This window comes from Trichoplax adhaerens, genomic scaffold (genome assembly GCF_000150275.1).
Source record: "Trichoplax adhaerens TRIADscaffold_4 genomic scaffold, whole genome shotgun sequence".
In the NCBI taxonomy this organism is placed as follows: Eukaryota; Metazoa; Placozoa; class Uniplacotomia; order Trichoplacea; family Trichoplacidae; genus Trichoplax; species Trichoplax adhaerens.
The window spans coordinates 3,361,388-3,381,082 of NW_002060946.1; the positions used below are offsets into that span (position 1 = coordinate 3,361,388).

Here is a 19,695-nt window from a genome sequence, read left to right on the forward strand (position 1 = left end):
CGCTTAATCATTTATTTTTAATTCTTTTAGCCTGGTAGACTTACATTTTAAAATTAAATCTTTTATCTTTAATAGTTGGATACGTATAGATAAATGTACTAGAGTTGAATACAGTTGTCCTTTTCTATTTCTTCTCTATATTAAAATGAACGAGTGTTGAAATGATTTTGGATCCAGGTACAACTCTGTAGATATGCAATCGATTAGCCCACTCACAAAATTAAAAACATCGTTTATTAGATTTACAGTCAAAGTAGATTTGACATTAAATTTCTCAAATGAAACGATTGCATACATTATTGATGTATTGCAGGCTCTCACTTGAATTATTCTGACCGATAAAGAACATCCAATGCAAGATTAATTGGTATTTGCAATTGTAACAATCCTATTGTAAACTGCACCAGCTCATCTTACAATACTACCTTGAGCTTGATTGGATTGGCTCAGGAAAGTCTGCCCAACTTTGTGGTATACAGTATACATTAAATTAAGAAGAAAATACATCGAAATCAAGGTGAGAGGATATCACATGTAATATTACTAGAGTAGAAAGGCTTACAATAACAGTAGTAATGGAACGTTGAGCGATAAATAAAAAATAAATCTCAACTTCTGTCACCATATTATCATTCATTTCTCATCAAACTGCTTCTTTCAATAATGGTGTAATACGAGTACTGTACAATAGGATAATATTGTACAAATACATACATACTAATTCTATCTTAAAACAAATTTTGTCAACGCATGAAGTAAAGCTGGTACAATGAAAAGGCAATACAGTACACTAAAGTTTATTTGAAGATAAATAACCGTTGTCTGTGTTACTGCACAGTAGTCGAGTTACTACAATCCATGTAGCAAATAAGTTAGCAATTTGTAACAAATTATCCATGTTGTTAAAACACAATATTTAGAATTATTCAAATTCTAATTTTTATTCATTGTAAACTTGATCTCCAGTAAACTGCTTATTCGTCATGATAGTACATTACAATACTAATGTAGCAAATGGACCACAATAACAACTATCTTCCCCTTATCATGCAGCCTTGTAAGATGATGATTCGCTAACGTCAATTCTAACCAATTTACAGCCTTAAGCTGATTTACAGCAAATTCCTCAATACCGTTATGGCTACGTCTAATTATACGCAACCCATTAACGACAGTCATGGACAAAGTCACTCGCCTAACAGTAACAAAAATCTTCATCAAACAAATGCTAAATCCGATACCACCAGAAAATATGATGATGGTAATAAGCGGAGAAATGTTTATCATATCACTTGCTATAAACTAAATTAAATTAACTTCTCCCTTTGTATTTGTATTACTACATTTACATTATTAAATTTAGACTTAACATTGTAAAATCGATTCTGTAATACTTTTAATCGCATAACTCATCTTATGGCAATATAGCTGCGTATACAAAAGTTCACTCTCATAATATAGGACTATACTTTCGTTATTGATATGCTATATTACCTTAATATCAATATAAATACTGATTATTTTCTCTTCTAGTTAACTTATCCGATTTAGAACAGAAAATTAACGAAAATATTGGAAGTATTCTTGGCAACAGCTATCGGTCGTCGATTATTCAGACATCCTTTGCTGATTTCCATTTGAACAGTCCCATAATATTTGGAAAGGAAGAAAGTCGATCAGACCAAATTTTAGGCAATTCTAAAAGATCACTCCATCAAATGAAGAAAAGACAGAAAAATTTAGACGATGATACCGAATTATCCGCTCTAAGACCTTCCATTTTGCCGTCAAGTTTGGATTTCTCCTTAAAAAGTACTACAGATGATTTAAGCAATTTGGGTAAGTTTTGAAATCTTTGCACCTAAAGTTCTAGTAATGACATACTCTTGGTAGATTAAGTAGTTAGCAGTTCTTTGAGTAATTATCTCTTGGTGACTATTTGATTATAATTGCCAGTAATACCGTTTACATTCTACCCTCCTTTGCTATCACCTACAGATATTAGACCTGATTTTGAAACTTTAAGTATGCAAGAAGGTAAAAGACAAGCGCATGAAGATAGCCATGAGAGTACTAATAACTTAAAGGAATACTTTACTCATCAGCATTCGTATGGCTTAACTGATACTAATATTGGTAACGATGCTGACGCTTCCAGTACATCTCTTAATATTAGTACAAATATCCAAGGTATTAATCAATCTAATACATCCCAAAATACCAACGACAGAAATTCTAATACTAGTACCCCAACCTATCAACACACGTCCGGTCGACGAACTCCTCTATGGATTACTACTATGATGAAATCAGATCCTAACAGACCACCTTCAAGGCAAGCGATTGATTCTACTACTGTAGACTCTCATGAGATCGATAATAATTCTAAACATAAAGATAACGTAGTAGAACAAGCTACGAAACTGTTAGAAACTACGCGACATTTTGTCAGTAATAATTTCAATATTGGACCATTAACTACAAATTCAAAATCCCTCGATCATGACAATCGTCGTAACAGTGGTTCGAATAAATTATTTGATGATAATATTAAAAGGTCTACGCTACCAACACCAGAGGTACATTACAATAATCTTAGCGATGAATTACAAAAGAAGGGACGTAAAAGAGATTATGCTAAATCTATAGGATCTGCTAGTATCGCTGTAGATGGAGAAGCGTTCATTAATCAAATAAAAACTAATATACACTTAGAGGATGGCGCAGAAACCGGTCAAACCCCCGATAACAATCAATTCAAGACCTCAGGTGGTATCTCATCCAGTGCATTTAACGGCCCTAGAACAATATTAAAAAATAACGCTAAATTGACTCAAAATAGTATGAGCAACGAAGACGAAAATTTAGGAACACCAAAGCTACTACTAAAATATACCACTCCATCCGTTGGTAAACCCCCGGTAAATTTTAATGATAAGCAAATGTCATGGGAAGCGGTCAGCGAATTTGATCCACTTGTTAATGAACCAGACTCTATTCATAGTCAGCTAGCTTCAGTTGGCGGCAACTTATCCTTAGACACTATCCTATGGCCTGATACAACACCTAAAATTGATAAAACATCCAAAGTGATATTATCCCAAGAAAATAAAACCGAAAAAGTTGGTATTCCGTCAGAAAGTAAAGAATTAAACAGTGTAGCTGAATCTATTGCATTTAATCAACAGCTAGAGAACGTTACCTCCGTATTAAATACTATCGAAATTCCCAACAAGAACATAAAAATAGAAAATACAAGTCTTGATAATTCAATGCATCGTAGCACTAAAACTAACGAGTTGCTTCCAGATTTTTCAGTTGATACCAACAATAAAGACGTTGTTAGTACTGTTCCTAAGATCACTCAAGATTCGAAAATTGAAGTTTCGTTGGTAGATCAACGTACTCTTCGTGATACTAACGATCCGACATCAACTAAGCAAACAAATGATAACTCGGATCAAACAACAGGCTATCTTTCATTAGAGGAGCAGATTAAGGCTAAAATTGATATGCTCAATAATTTAGAAATAAGTTGGAGATCAAGCCTTCCAAATCAAGATGATATTTTTAAGGAATCACAATTTGCAAATGATATTACTAATCCTTTCGATACGGATACGGGATCAGCAGTATTTCATACTCCTATTGGAGTAAATATCACTCTTAGCAATGAAGAATTTGGACTACAAACTGAAAATTTGGAAGAAATATTAAACAAGGAGGAAGCCAAGCTTGCTGCAGAACACGCAAGTAACGACACAGTACACGGAAGCGAAACCGAGCTTATAAATGAAAACAATTTATCTCTCATTAACGCTAACATATCTAACTATCAAGGTGAAGATAATAAATTTTCTCCGAATACATACTTCAACCTAAAAACAGAACCTTTGGGCAACCTAACCGGAAAAGTAGATAGGCAATCCGAACGTCCGTTGTTTGGAATTGATCATGATATCGTAACTCCTCCTGCTGCACCCCCTGCAACTTTGCTGTCAGGCAGTGGTAAGCGTTCACTTTCATCAAAGGAAAATTTAGACGGTACAATTCATTTGGCCTCAAAAACCATTCCTGCTAATAGCGAAAACGACGTAAAAGCCGCTACAGTTAATAAAATGACATTGGAACCCTTTGATGGTGATTTAGATTCGAATATATCAGAAATAGATTTTCAACAAAGAATTGATGAGAAGAAATTAATAGATAAAATCGATAAATTTCTCACTGGCGATTCGATCATGCTAGACACGGAAATAATAAATGCTAAACAGCACGCCAACTACAAAGATGTAGCGGATGAGCTGCACGCAATAGAACATTTTGATGATGGAATGCTTGATTATAAAGAATTCGTAAATGCAACGTCCGGAAAACCTATTACGTATGATCCTTCGAAATCAGAACTACTAGTTGATAGAACATACGAGCATTATGGAAATAAGCAGATTGATTCATCACAACTATTGATGACCTCTGGTCATAGTAAGTTTGACAAAAAAGTAAATTTAGATTTCAATAACCATAGACATGAGAAAAATCTAAGTAACGGCATCAGCAACAATGATAAATATGTAATTACGAGGGAACAGTCCGTACACAATAACGAGAACAGGCATGAAACCTTAAACACCTTAGGTAAAAATATAAAAGTTACTTAAATATGTAAAAGAAATAATTCAACTATTTATTTGCTTTTTGAACACTTACTAATCTCTTTAAAAGCGCAATTCCATATAGCAAATAATTTCAATCTGATGCTAATCTTATATCAACCGAGGCACAGATTGATTAAACCAAAAATTTTCTTAGTTTTATTTCATCTATCAAAATTTATAATCCTATAGGCTCAAGGATCGATGAAATATTAAGATCAGGTGGTAGAATATCGCCTGCGTATGATAAGCGAATTAGCAGCGTTGATAAAACCAAGGATCAGCATTCATACGGCGATCACCCACCGACGTCTCTAGAAAACTCAAATTTTGCAATATGGAAGAACAAAGTAAGAAGTATACTAAATGATCATGATGCAGAACTACATAATGCACATGATACAATTGTGCGAGTAATTCCTTCTCCGAAAACAAAGCCAGAAAGTAGTACATCGCACGATGTTACGCAAAATAGTAATTTATATCCGGAGGTGGTGGCACCGTCTACGTTATATTTTCCTAAACCTTGTTGCATTGGATTTCGTGCTGTCACTAATCTTACCGTACATAATGTCAACAAACTGTGGGTACAATGCATCTTATCGTTATCATACCAAACTTTAAATGGCCAAGACTATTCTCAATCAGTGTTCGAAGTTAAAGATAGAATTATACTCAGGCCTAATGGAGATGAACAGATGGAGGTTGAACTCCGGCTTCTTTATATACTAGCTACCTAAAAATTTAAAATTTTGTAAGAACATTTTATAATTTATTACATATTTAATTAGGTTAATTTTAGACCTACAAACGAAGGAGTTCACGTTGGGCAATTTAGGTTATATTATGCATTAGCAACAGAACCTAAAACTGATTTTAGAAGCTGGCCGTTTGTTGATGTACAAACACACGGCAAAGCTGAGTATCCGCGACTGGAGGTAATTCACATTAATACATATGGGCAAAAATTGTAAGTAGAAAATAGCTTCTATCTTACCAGCATCGAAAATGAAATCTTTTTTTAATGTATCATAGATTACTTCCAAAGATCTTTCAAACAACTCCTTGGATTTTAAAGTTGTAGCAGTAGATAGCCGTAAATCTATACCAATAAACATTGTCAATAAAGGAACTACGGAGATACCACTCCGTTTAACAATTGTTGCTGTAAGATGCACTATGCCGTACAAAATTATTGGTGTTAAATATCTGAATTATTAATAATTCACCGTCTTATATGATATATAGTCTCCGTCCAATTCTGGATACTTTACCTTGGGATTGAACCATTTGCCTGAAAGGATAATCAATGTTGAAGAATTGAGTCAGCCTGGTACCACCGTTCTTAGTGTCTTGATTCCCAAACAATACGGCACTCAGGTATAAAGTTACATTCCATTTCATGTAACAGTAGGGTGATGCGCTTTTTTAATTTAAAAAATATCTTTTATTTTAAACACATTTGTTACTTCATGAAACGCCCAAGTCTAATGCCATGGATTACCAAACGATCTGGGTCCATTTTACTGCTCCTAGATGGCATAGTGGTAATTTTAATTGTCAAAAATTTTAATACCGATGACGTATATATTCCGCTAGCCATCGTAATTATAAGAGATTTTCTAATATTTTACAAAGGCGAATTATCTCCCTATGAAGAGTTCTACGCGCGAATAAGTTGCAAACTGGACAGTAACTTTAATGGTATGCTTTAACATATCAGTTTCACACTAAAGCGATTTGATCTATTAGCGCCTTTATAGAATCATTAGTATACTATTAACTAATCCTTACTATTTTCCTACAATAGACCTGGAATCAACTACATGCTTTCCATCTTTAGAAGTGAAAGCTCGTATTGGAATACCAAGACTGCATGTACCTCGCAGTTTACAAGTTAGTGTACAACGCTTGCTTTAATAAATTAGCTTATACGACTATTATATTGCATATGTTTAAGTCTTTTGTAAAATCAATTTTTCTGTCGATCACCAATCATTCTCATAAATTTTTATCAACATAAATTATGCAGAATATCAATCTTAGTTGCCCAATTGGTCAACAGGATAGTATTGAAGTACCACTAATGAACGCCGGTAGCATCAATAGCAACGTAGCAATAGCAGTTGATGGATACCGAGATTCATTTACGGCTATACCGAAATCATTGCATTTAGACACAGGAGAGGTAACTCGTAATTTAGATATTTTTATTTAATTTAAATGGCGTTAATATTTTTTGCAAATTTCTGTTGCAGACAAAGTGCATTAGGATTACATTTTCTCCTACATCATACGTTCGTAGAATCGAAGGGTAACTTTAAAATCATATACTGCCTTGCTTAAATGCCTTTTGATTTAACTGACCTTACGCTTTAATGAAATTACAGTCGTCTCATTTTGCATTGCCAACCTTTTGGTCCTGACTATGAGCTTAACCTCTCCGGCTACACTCTGAAGAAACGAACAGATTCTGAGCAAATTAATATTCAACCTAGCAATACAAAGTCGGTATCGACTTCGTCTTCTTTATTTAAGATAAATTTTCAAATCATAACAAGCCCCTAGTTGTTTTCACCTAAAGCTTAATTCATCCTTTAACTATCCTAGCTTTCTATTATGTAACAAGTCATTAGTAGATTGGGGTTGTGTCAACCTTCAGCAAACTAAGTGAGTTCTGATGTGTTTCATTGATTTTTACTATTCGATGTGTTAATAAATACTCATAAGTTATGTCCGATGTGCAGGGAGCAGATTTTATCGCTGCGTAATTCGTCTGATTCCAGTTTAAGATTGAAGATGACTATCAAAGATGAACAATATTTCGCTGTATGGCTTGTGCTATTTGTTCCTTAAGATCTAGGCTGCAATCTATTAAAATGTATTAATATTAAAATTGAAACTTATTAATGCCTTTAATAGCTACGAAATTCTATCACATATGAGAATCATGGCTCAAAGGACCCCTATTTCAGCATTAAACCGAAGGTTATTGTCACTATAACAATATCATATTAAACTTTATCAATCACACTAAATACTTTATTGTGACGTTCTTACATAAACTTAATTTCGATCAAAATTTTTGTAAATGACTAATGGCATTCACAGGAGAACTATCATGTACGCATAGCATTTATTCCAAATGCTATTAAATTTTTCCGATCAGAATTGTTAATTACCTGCATGGAATCAAATACTGATTATCAGGTATAGTGTTGCTATTCGAAAGCCAACATTACATTTATTAGATTTTTTATCAATGCTAACTGCGTCTCATTTTACTAAATTAAAAACATCTAGATTCCTCTTCAAGGCTATGGTGGAACGTCTCAAATCGGTTTACTTGGTGTGCGCGAATTAGCTGATGGCTACTTTGCGAAATTGGACGAGGTAATGTAGATTCGAAAGGAAGATATACTGTCATTTCAATTTCTACAAATCGCATGCTTATTATTAGTACACAATATAGATTGTAACGCTTTATGTTTTTTATATTAGCTTAGCGCTAATAGGTTAAGTGTTGTTAGATTTACAATTACCAATACTGGTGATCGAGCTGCTTTCGTAAAACTCATCGGCTACGACGGTAAGTTAATTGTGCAAGACCATATTAGAACATACGAGTATAATTTCTGTACCATGTTTAAACGATTCATTCTTAACCGACTCTTCATTAGATGAACAAAAAACTAGAATTAGCGGCCTCGATAGATTAGTTATCATACCAGATGAATTTGTCATAGCAGATAATGCTGAAAAGGTAACCATATTGATCTAAAATACTTATATGCATAATACTTGTATTTGTCGCAATTACGGTAAGATTTTATCAACCGGCGCAGCTTATGACTTTGATATTCATTTTTTTTATTAGACTTTTATAGTTGCAATACTTTCTATCACTAAGTTACGTTATATTTTTATAGAATATTGTTGTAAGATTTACTCCAAATCCTGAAGACATTGCAAGATGTAAACGTGGTATAACTTTGATGACAACAATTGTAGCTTACACTGGAGATGAGATTTGTAGACAGCGGTACATCAGGTATAGAAAGTATGACCATTTTAGTGTGAAAGCATTTTACAACTATGTATCGGTGGCAAAGTATGCTATCATTTGAGATTCAGTAATGGAGTTTCAATTTATCGCCGCACATCTGCAATTTTTAGATGCATAAGTTTATCTAAGAATCTTGTCGAGAGTACGGAGAATGCAAACGATCAGAATTTTATTGCAACATTCAACAAAAACTATCAGGGGGAACGCCAGACTGACGGTAATTTTACTTATCGGGCGATATTGCATATTTTAATAATTTAAGCTCCTATTAAACTATCTTGCATGTCTGATTTAGAAATAAGTGAATATGATGTGGCCGTAAACGACTACAATATCTCCAAATTAAACCTTCAAGAAAAAGCTATTTCTCTGATCGCATCTTCAACAGTAGGCGATGATTACATCTCAAAATTTCACAGTATAAGTAATTTGTCAAGCAAACAATCGAGTGAACCTGAAATATCACTACAAAACATCAATCCCGTAAATCAACCTTCTGTAATGGCAAAACAAAATACCAATCCTGTAAGCCAATCCTCGCCAAGTATAGAGAAGATAAAACATGTAGGAAAACTTACGTGAATTTTTAGCGGTTTTCTTTGGTATAACACTTAAAATTTCATTCTCCCTCCCGCATTGTAGGATGCTATACTAGAAACAGTCAGTCTAGAAGAAAAGATTCTGAGTGCAGAGAAAGACGACTTATTGATGCAACAGAATGAAAGTAGGCTTTCTTTTAACATACACTAGATCAATACATATCAATACGTCACATTGTTGTATGTAATAAAATTAAATCATCTCTTGATGGATCACAATAATGATAGAATCAAGCTGGACGTTGGATCCGGAACAAATTATTTTAACAGCTCCAACTGTCGGTAAATAAGCTATTTTTACCTAATATAAGATTTGAATCGTTCATGTAAAATTCAATTTACTATCTTCTGATTTAATTAAATTTTTAGATAATTTTAAAAATATTGCAAGACTGCAAATGGCAAATCTTTCCAATCGTACTTTAAAGTAATTTTGCGTGTATTGCATAATATCAAAGAGTAGCATACAAATACCGAATACCTAATTGATGAAGTTGCTAATATTACTAATTAACAATGTTTAAAATTAGATATGAAATGATATGGCCTGCACATTATTTAACAGTTACTCCAGAAAGTGGAACTATATCTCCAAAGTGGGTCATAAATTACACTTCCAAAATAGTATTTTAAATTCAAAACTCTTTGATTAAATAAATTCTTTCGTGCTTCAATACCAAATTCGAAACTTTCTATCGATTTTCTACAGAAGCCATTTGATGATCTTAGTGAGCACACGACCATCCTTAGCTACTACAACATTTGATTTACCTTGGTGTGGAATTTTATATGTTGTATGTGATGGCGCTCAAAAGGTATTCTAATATTAAAAATTTAAGTGTATATTGGCCAACTCTTGCAAGATGCTTTTCATTTACATGATCTTAATACATGAGCAATCTGTGAATTAGTGTAAATATACTAGTTTTAAGTAAAGAATATTTTCTACTCGTAGGCCATTCGAATCCAAATCCGAGAAACCACTAATATTTCTCTTGACGATGAGAAAATGTCTACTAGGCCACCTATTAGTGGCCGCCGAACAAAATTTGGCATCGTACATAATGAAAAAAATACCACCACGGTAGCTGACAGAGTTTTAGATTTTCCAAACACGATCATCGGCAATGTATCCGGTAATATTGTTAATATCGTTTAAAATTCAGTTACAGAAATCTAGCCGATACTTTGACTAATATTTCATTTTTCGCTTTCTTAGAGACCAATTTTCACATCAGTAATTCTTCTACTATTCCTTTAAAATGGAACTTAACCTCACTGACTCCTGCATATATTAAGGTTAGATCAAGATGACTGGACGCATCTTTCACTAGCTACAGCCACGAGTTTGACATGCAGCATATTAAACATTATTATATCTAGGAGAATAAGACAGAGGAAGTTTATCGAACTGGCCATACGGCTTTTAACTTCAGTAATATCTATGGCATATTAGACCGACACGATTCTATCACAGTAAAATGAATGCTATTACTTAGCAAACTTTTTTAATCGATATCTATATATTACCCAATATTTCTCTATTATCTTATGGAACCGCACTTTATCCATATAGGTGAAAGTCAGATTTGCGCCTAACGAGATTGGTTGCTATTCCCAATTTTGGGATTTGGAGGTAAAAGAAATTATGAGTGAACTGAGCCACAGTAGCTACTTGATATACTCATCATCTGATAGTATTTTCAATGTTTATAGTCTGACCTAATCTTTAATGATACCTTTAGACTCAGCCTAGGGAATTCACTGGTATTTCTGAAAAACCCACGAAAACTAGAGTTCACTTGAAGGGAGAGGTATTAAAAATGATGCGGGTGCTTTTCACAGTGGTTTATTGGCTAGTACTTTATTTGCTATTATATATCGCTTTAGTGTATCAGAAGGATCAAAGAAAGGAAAATATCATTGCGATATCGAGATTACCTAAAAAGTGATGATGCGAAGGTTTCTTCAGAATCTATTAAGCTCAATCAAGAGCAAATTCTGACTACTATCCAGCAAAAGCAAGACGAGCCTACAAGGGATATGAAAGAAACATTGAATGATGAGAAAAGCAGTGAATCTCACAAGCGAAAAAATATATATTTTAAGGAAGAAAAGGTAGTATTCCCGAAAACTCTTATTGGTAAATCATCAACCATCAAAGTAAAATTATGTAACAGTGCAAAAGTACCACATATTGTAAGTATTAATCAAGTATCATTCGTATCTCGTTAAGTAATACTATAAATTGTGTATTACATTTTCCATTTTAATTGCTAGGTAACGGTTCTCACTCCGCCGATTCCCTTTTCTGTCAGACACCACTCCTTCACTATTAAGTATGGTTTCAAATGTCGATTTATTTCTATTATCACTTCTGTCCTAATACAGTTGCTATTATTTTATTTCTAGACCTAGACACTATATAAGACTACCCATTACTTATGCCCCTACAAGAGCTAATTCTGAATCAAAGTGCTTTTTGGTCATCACAACAGCCTCAAATGAAACTGTTAATCTACAGTTATTTGGGTCTGCCTGATAAAATTTTAATTACAACCCATATAAATTATATCACCAACCGGAAAAAATTTTTAACTATGTAAGTTTCCGATAGACTAGCATTCCTATCGATGATCTATGCTAAAGCATTTTTGTTTTATTGTAGTACTGCTTCAGTATATGTAAAATAATAGCTGTCTACCGCAAAACTTTTTTTGATAGTAGAATAAAACTTAATATCACAGTAATATAATATTTAAGTTATATATGATATGTATTTTTTTCTGTTTGTAAGGTATATGATATAGTATACTTTATATCAATAGTCAATATTATAGCGGTTTGGTACTCAAAATTATATCTCTTTCCTGACAAGATCTGGTATTTGCCTCGTAGAATATAAGTTATCCTCATTTGTTTCAATAATTTTGTGCTATCGATCTTTTTTGTACCAGCTTTATATAAGCAATTTTCTGTCTTTGATTTTAATTGTAAAGCAGCTAATACTGTAAACAGAATTTTATATCAATTGCCAATAACTTATTTTATAGTACAAACTTCTGCGATCCATCGTCACAATTGTATTATATTTATACTTTTAATATCATGAATGGAATTAAAAAAATTTTATAGAGTAGACTGCTAGCCACTATTATAATATATAACCACTGTTTTATAGTTAATTTATGTTAAATCAATCCGTTATCATATTGAGCTTTGCTTAATTCATATTTTATTAATTACATAAATAAAGACTAAACTTTAACATCTCGTGAAAACATCGCTTGGTTATACTATGAGTGATCATTTTTAATTGTAGCAAACAAGATTAAGATCAACATTGACTATGGCACTTTGAAATCCAAACTAGCACACCTGATATTAGACTGTTTCATTTCAGTAATGAATACCGACGAAAAGATAGATAAATGAGTATCAATTTAAGTGTATAATGCCTGAGGAGATCTAACTAGTTAAATTATTTGACGTATAATCATAAATTTTAATATGAGAAGGAGAAAATATAATACGTGATATTTCAAAAATAACGCATGGTATACATTGATTCTTTAATTTAGCTTTGTATTCATAACATCTCATATTTTAGATCAAATTTACAAAGGTAGCCGGTTCTATGAGGGAGATATCAAATAGATATCCAAAGAATCTTTAGTAACATGCTTCTGGTGGCCATTTCAGCATTTTAGATAAACCACCGTAGCCTCTCGCATTTGGTGCGTAACGACCATAAATCTCTAGATTGCATTGGCCTTGCGTAGATCGATGGCCAACTTCCTGAGAGGTAGTTTTCGGAAAGGGCTTCGCCGATTTAGACTGAACCTTATTTTGGATTGGGGGTAGCTTAACAACATCTATACCTCCTGCATGACCTTTTTTCTCCATTTCTTTCCTCCTCTTTTCTCTTTCGTCATCAATCAACTAAAGACGATCAAAGTTTGAAATACAGAAAAATATTACCTAACTAAAATTGCTGTCATTTACCTGTTATAAGCTAACTATAACTATTATTGGTCATTTGATTATAAGTACGAAACACTAATCTCAAGGATATTATACAACGTAAAAAATATATATGATATAATTTTCCTAATCTATACGCTACGGACAACCAGCCATATCAAATAGACATTAGATAACTCGATATCAATACTCTTCATATAAAAAATACTCAATAACTTACTGCCTTGAAGCCTCCTCCTGTCAAAAAGCCCCACGTCTCTGGCCATCTTTTAGCGGCTCCCCTCTCCGCTAAGATATGATCACTCCTATAGTGCAAGATAATAAAATCAAATTCTTTAAATCTATGTTCCTTTTTAGAATTAAGAAATACGACAAATGGATTAAATAAGTAAAAATTAGATGATGAAAATTAGATCATTGCTTAAAATTTAAGTAAGCGGAAAATAGTTTTAAAGAAATTACTAGCATTTTTTACTTATCTATTTTCTATATATTTGGAGTAAACAATACTCTTTAGCTGCTACTTGTATATTAAAAAGAGTACTAAGTTTACGATTCCTATTTAAAATCGACTTAAGTTAAGAAAATGACGATGAACTAGAAAGAATAAATGTTAAAATTAATTTTTTTTCCTATATAGTATTCTAGTTCGCTATACTTGAAACATTTTTATTTAAGTAATTTATTTCCTTTATTGTGAATGATTTACAGCGGTACAATAAGCTGTTATAGCAATATTTTCACAATGTAATCTATCGTGTATATCTATCCTGATATTTAACATAACGACTTTAGATTTATCTTACCATATCTGATTACGATGGACAAAATTTAGTTGATTTTTATAATTGACCATTGCAGCCTGGTACGACGCCTTTAAAGTAAAATAAAACGTTTGCGAATCCGATAACAGAAAGAGACCAGAAAATGAAGGGAGTTAAGTAATCAAGACTTGATATAAAGGATATCAGAATATGTAAAATTGGCACGATAATTTCGCGTTATATGAAGATGCTGCCTCCCGTGCCCTGTATCTCTAGTAACAATAATAATTACGTATATGCGTAATTACCTTTTATAATGACAGATTCGCGTAATACATACGCGTCAGTAAAAACCTGTAGTACTACATATACTGTTCTCTATTCTATAACTTAAGTAAGAAGTCTACCTATCACTCAAGCAATAGCCAGTTGACAATAAGGAAAAGAGAAAAGTGCGTCGAAATAGTCTCCATGGTAACGATGCCACATAATATTACCAAGCCACCCTACCCTGCTTTTGCTACGTTCTTAGGCCGACTATTCATGAAACAGTCCATTTCCACAGAGTACTGAGAAGAATTCAAACCTACTTCACCGATATTAAGATATGAAGTGAAATTCTAGCTCAGCTAGTACCTTTATATCAGGGACTACAGATGATAAACGATGATTCGATAGGCCGCACCGCATAAGAAATTTAATTCCATGAGTCTCCAATTAACCATGTATGTTACTATACAGACGTACAGACAAATCCGCCAAGCACCGCAGTTTGTGTCTCTTGACAGTACAGTGTACAGTGTACAGTATCATGAACGTGTACTGTACAGGATAGTACTGTAGCGTTTTCTTCTACTGTACTGTACGGAGTGTATAGTAGATACAGTATAGTATGGTGACAACTTATTTGCACAGTCAAGTGATAATAAAAACAAGAGTAGGCGTTATGATGACGCCTTGTGGTCAGAACTACAGTACAATAACCGGGCAGATAGGCACATTTCCTACAACTTGTAATTGCAGCTTTGCCCAGCCCACCAGCTTGAAGATGCAGTGATGGTCGATTTCAGTTCATGATTAGTAATAATTAGATGCAAGGAATACCTTGAAGGCGAATTTCTAGACTTCATTATTTCTATAGTGTATTTCTGGCTTTATTAGATATGGCTAATACATCAACGAGTAGCGAAGAACAATCAACATTAGATGCTTTCCTAGATAGAATTCAAGTTGTCAGCGATGAATTGCAAAGTTAGTAAAACTTTCATTTTGTTTCTCATTTTCTTGGTATGTCCGATGTTGACATGCATACGTTGCTACCTTAGATAGGTGATAATATTTACGTACATGTATTCAACTAACATTGACTTATTAGGAAGCAGCAGCGAGCCTCGATTGACGACCAATAATCCTGAATTTAACCTGACGTCGTTTTGGCAAACTCTACGTATGTTTATACACCATTTGCAACTTTGCGTATTTCTAGCTTTACCTCAACAAGGATTATCGTCTAGTTTTACCAAATGAATATTGTATCAAGCTTATTTAAGTAGAGCTAACGGATCTAAGCAGTAATTTTATTCTTAATTGTGTTTAGATCTTAAATCTGTTATATAGCAGCATATAGCTATTCTGCGGTACTAATATACAAACTATTTATATACCAAACTTACAATTATCTGTTTGCCTTTTGCTCGTGCTAATAAACTATGAGAATCGTTAAAAAAAAATAAGACGAGATTAAGCCGATTAACTGCTTAATCTGATCTTATGCGATAGCGCATCGTAGCTGTCCTTCAATAACCTTTAACAATGTTATTTCCTCTTATAACATTATCATTTACAGTGTCCTATGTTCAAAATCTATCAACGCAAACCCTTAAACTATGTATTGTGTGGTCCAAGCCTCCCTACCCTTCGGGCAAGGTATCCAACCAATGCGTTTAGTCTATTCATACGCTTACTGTACGCATAACTATATGTGTATGGCTCACGAAATCATCTTTACCTACAATTAATATTTATATACTGTACTTATATAGTTTGACAGAAAGATTGAATTTGCCAACCGCTATAGTGCCTCTCTTGCTTGCACATTCGTATAATACTTGTATATCATTCATGGTCAATAGTCACTATATTGTGTCGAGCACCTTAATCTTTGAAAACCGATAAATGTTTTTAGCTTAATTCACATCTGTCTACTAAATTATAAGTAAACTGTAGTCAAATTAGAGTTATCAACCGATAAATCAGCTGCCTCTACTAATAATTACTTTTGCAGGTACAAATTTATAAATCTAACGCAGTTAATAGCTTCATATTTGTTGCATAACAGATTTGTACGATTAGGAACAACTTACTGATAATCATCTGATTTATTTGAAATGTTTTTAAATAATCTAATAGTTGCATTATGTTTATCAGTAGCAATGTACAACTACATTATTCAACCAACCTCAGTCTGATAGATATATCTTTTCGAATTTGTTATAGGAACTAAATGAACTAATCACACCGATGGAATTAACTCTGTTTGGTGTTGCATCTTCATTTTACAGTTATCATCGATCCGCAGGTTGATATGCTCGTATACACAATATTTTTATATGTATAAGTTGTTATGCATGCTTCCTATTGGCTGTTGTAATGATAAATTGAATCAGAAATTTACTTCTGCTAACAATTTTTAACTAATATATATTTGGACATTAGGATTAACATTATACAAGCTTATCCATGGCAATGTCGCGATAACTGTATCTAACCTTCATTCTTTCATTTCTTTAACGAGTGAGATACCGAACAAAAGGTAGGAATAACTTCGTATAGAATCAGTTATTCCCTCTATTAATTGTTTACATTTTATACATAGTATCTTGTTTGCGTTGTTATTTGTAAATTATACTTTGTTTCATTATAAATAAAATGAATTTGATAAGGCCAACAAATACTTTAATCATAGCATATTTGTGTGACTCCAGCAATAATAGTAAACAAATTGCCTATGCAGCTGAAAAAGTAGTCGAAGCGTGCGAAAATCTAGAAAAAATGCAAAAAGGTATGTATGTAACACACTCGTATGTGCTATTGCGTATCAAGATTATACTAATAAATCGCCCTACCTCCATTCATTGATATGCACTTAAAATAAGAATCTAACACCGTGTATTTCTTTACTTTCGAAACTAGATAATGTGCAAGCTTGCTTACATGTAATAAAATCTTCAAAAGATTTGTGTAAGGATGCTTTGATCGAAGCTCAACAGGTTTTTACGCCTTTTCAAATATAACCTCTGTAGTCTATTAATGCAACTCTTTAGTTACGGAAAGTAGATGTACTTAAAAGCACCCTTTCTCCTCATCTAGGCCATTGTGGATAATGGAGATGATGGCAGTGGAAGCACTTGGTCTTCTAAAGATAAAAACATTGCGTACGCTACTGTTGGATTAATGAAAGTAAAACTCTTATTTAAACCTGTGATTGAATCATGCTAAAATGATATAAAGTATACCTTACTGAGTATTTTCGTTGGATTAATGAAATTGATCGACTAGGTTACAACTGCCACCTTAAATAAATTATCGTCTACAATAAAAGCGAGTGGTTTCAGTTCCAACGAAAGCCACAACCGTGATTTAGACAACTTGACATTAAACACTGATCAACTTAGTCCTCGGTAATGGGTCTACTACATTAATTAGCTCATAATATATAGTGCCTGTATTACAGATTTCTACGATCTTTGCTTAAGATTAATTTCGACACGTTCAGAATTACACAACTGTAACTTTATTGCTTACATATATTCGTTAGCTTGGATAATTTGGTCATAAGCCTTTACGCTCCTGTAACTTATGAAAATGTAGAAACTTGTGTAAGTTTCATTGTTCCTACGATTGTTTCTACCATATGGTTTATTCCTAATCAGCGTAGTCGAAAAAATTTTATTTGCTTAACGATATTGACAACACTAATAAAACGTTGTTCTATTTAATGTATCATTACATGCAGGCTTTGGACCTACACGATTGTATCCTAAATATTTTACAATTTACTAGGTAAGTTTTTAATTGAATATATGCTACAAAAAAGGCGAATTTGCCGTATTATTGATTATGTTACTGATGTAATACTGTAATATGAGTAGTTCGTAACAGCATTACAGTATCATGTACTAAGATAAGGCAAGACATTATAATTGATCAAAATATTTATTACAGTATAAGCCTTAGACTAAAAGCCAGTGCAATTAGTACGGTTATATCAAAATACTCACGCTGATTAATTACTTCAGCCGTAAATAACATGGGAGTCGGGTTATTAACATGTACATTTTCTTGTACGCAAGGACGATTTGCTATTTTTTTTAATTTTATAAAACAATGAAGTAAAGCTTTGACTCTGTATTCATTTAACATCTAAGGTATCCACTAAGCTAGGAATGTAACTGATTAGTTCAAACAGTATGCAGCACAATAAAAAGTCACGATGTATCTAATATATTAGATTGCGTGTACTTTGGTGTTCTTTAACCCCACTCATATCTGTTAACAGCAATGGGTATAATATAAAGTTTACTCTATCATATAATGCTAAAATATGTAATTCTGATCGATTTCTATGAACGTTGGGAAACATTTATTTCATGACATTACATAGTATAGACCGTCTTACTCAACTAAGCGCCATATCATCAGTAGTAGCCAGTACAGTACAAATCGCAGTATTCAAGATACATAAAAGATTAACAGATTAGAAATATATATAACTCAGTATGAAAGTGCACATACATAGACAAAATTATTTTAAATCATTTATGGGATGAGATAAATATATTGTATGATGTTTATAGATGATAATCTGTATTTATTAAAATAAGTAGAATAGGCATATACTGTATGTACAATTGTACATACAGCACGTAGTAAGAAAAGAATAATTAAATTTTAAGAATTAAGCTATCTTGTTGCAAATTACTGTAAAGATCATTCAAATCTGTATCTCTTTTAGGGCATCTTACTTTTGTAAAGAGGCTGATATGGAATGGATAAGTTTTTTAGAAAATGCTTGCAAGCATAATATAGAAAAAGTGAAAACCACCGTTCAAGGAAAGTGATCCATTGGTCACCATAACCACTCCTACTATTATTGGCAGTCAGAAGTTGTATGCAGAGCATGATTTCATGTATAGCCATTACGGTTTCATCAGTTATAAATTGTTTTAAAAGTTGATTACTAATTTGAAATATAAGTTAATGATTTCAAATTCCAGATTGATAGGCAAGTCTGATGATATCTGTTGATGTTAAAATTGATAAAAACCAGTAAAAAACAAAACGGGGTTAATCATTTTTACCGCATGCTGCAAATAAAAAGCGTACCAACGTAGTCATATCATTTTTTGATAACATATAATAAAAGAATTTTATCTTCTAAACAGGAAGAAATTCTTATGCATGATGTTTGTTTCTCAAATTTGAAATGTTACATTCGTTATTTAAATAGTTTAGTTGGAGAGTGCAGGGGTAGTAACTAGCTTATTTCATATTGGGAAATAAACAGAAGTAATTATTCTGTATTCTCTCACCATGTCTATGCTATGCCAAGTAATCGCAGCTACAAC

The 19,695-nt window shown here is 32.9% G+C and overlaps 3 protein-coding genes across 3 annotated transcripts; 2 read left to right on the forward strand and 1 right to left on the reverse strand.

Moving 5' to 3' along the window:
• Positions 1–1,137: 1,137 nt before the first annotated feature.
• TRIADDRAFT_55530 (uncharacterized protein) lies at positions 1,138–11,862 on the forward strand (the record flags this gene model as incomplete). Its single annotated transcript, XM_002111437.1, has 32 exons — positions 1,138–1,261; positions 1,534–1,839; positions 1,999–4,485; positions 4,848–5,359; positions 5,447–5,593; positions 5,691–5,822; positions 5,904–6,035; positions 6,142–6,202; positions 6,466–6,551; positions 6,688–6,843; positions 6,914–6,969; positions 7,046–7,166; positions 7,578–7,643; positions 7,767–7,865; positions 7,959–8,048; positions 8,157–8,244; positions 8,336–8,418; positions 8,585–8,706; positions 8,832–8,938; positions 9,017–9,246; positions 9,364–9,445; positions 9,549–9,602; positions 9,690–9,747; positions 9,851–9,916; positions 10,030–10,135; positions 10,276–10,456; positions 10,540–10,619; positions 10,897–10,956; positions 11,066–11,134; positions 11,211–11,519; positions 11,601–11,659; positions 11,733–11,862. 32 exons carry the CDS (start codon positions 1,138–1,140, stop codon positions 11,860–11,862), a joined length of 6,459 nt encoding a protein of 2,152 aa, XP_002111473.1.
• Positions 11,863–12,992: 1,130 nt separating this feature from the next.
• TRIADDRAFT_55531 (uncharacterized protein) lies at positions 12,993–14,160 on the reverse strand (the record flags this gene model as incomplete). Its single annotated transcript, XM_002111933.1, has 3 exons — positions 12,993–13,262; positions 13,525–13,609; positions 14,111–14,160. 3 exons carry the CDS (start codon positions 14,158–14,160, stop codon positions 12,993–12,995), a joined length of 405 nt encoding a protein of 134 aa, XP_002111969.1.
• Positions 14,161–15,231: 1,071 nt separating this feature from the next.
• Positions 15,232–19,188, forward strand: TRIADDRAFT_55532 (uncharacterized protein; the record flags this gene model as incomplete). Its single annotated transcript, XM_002111438.1, has 12 exons — positions 15,232–15,319; positions 15,444–15,515; positions 15,915–15,994; positions 16,565–16,646; positions 16,784–16,880; positions 17,011–17,129; positions 17,261–17,337; positions 17,438–17,527; positions 17,627–17,748; positions 17,886–17,946; positions 18,084–18,130; positions 19,083–19,188. The coding sequence occupies 12 exons, from the start codon at positions 15,232–15,234 to the stop codon at positions 19,186–19,188; spliced, it is 1,041 nt and encodes a 346-aa protein (XP_002111474.1).
• Positions 19,189–19,695: the final 507 nt, after the last annotated feature.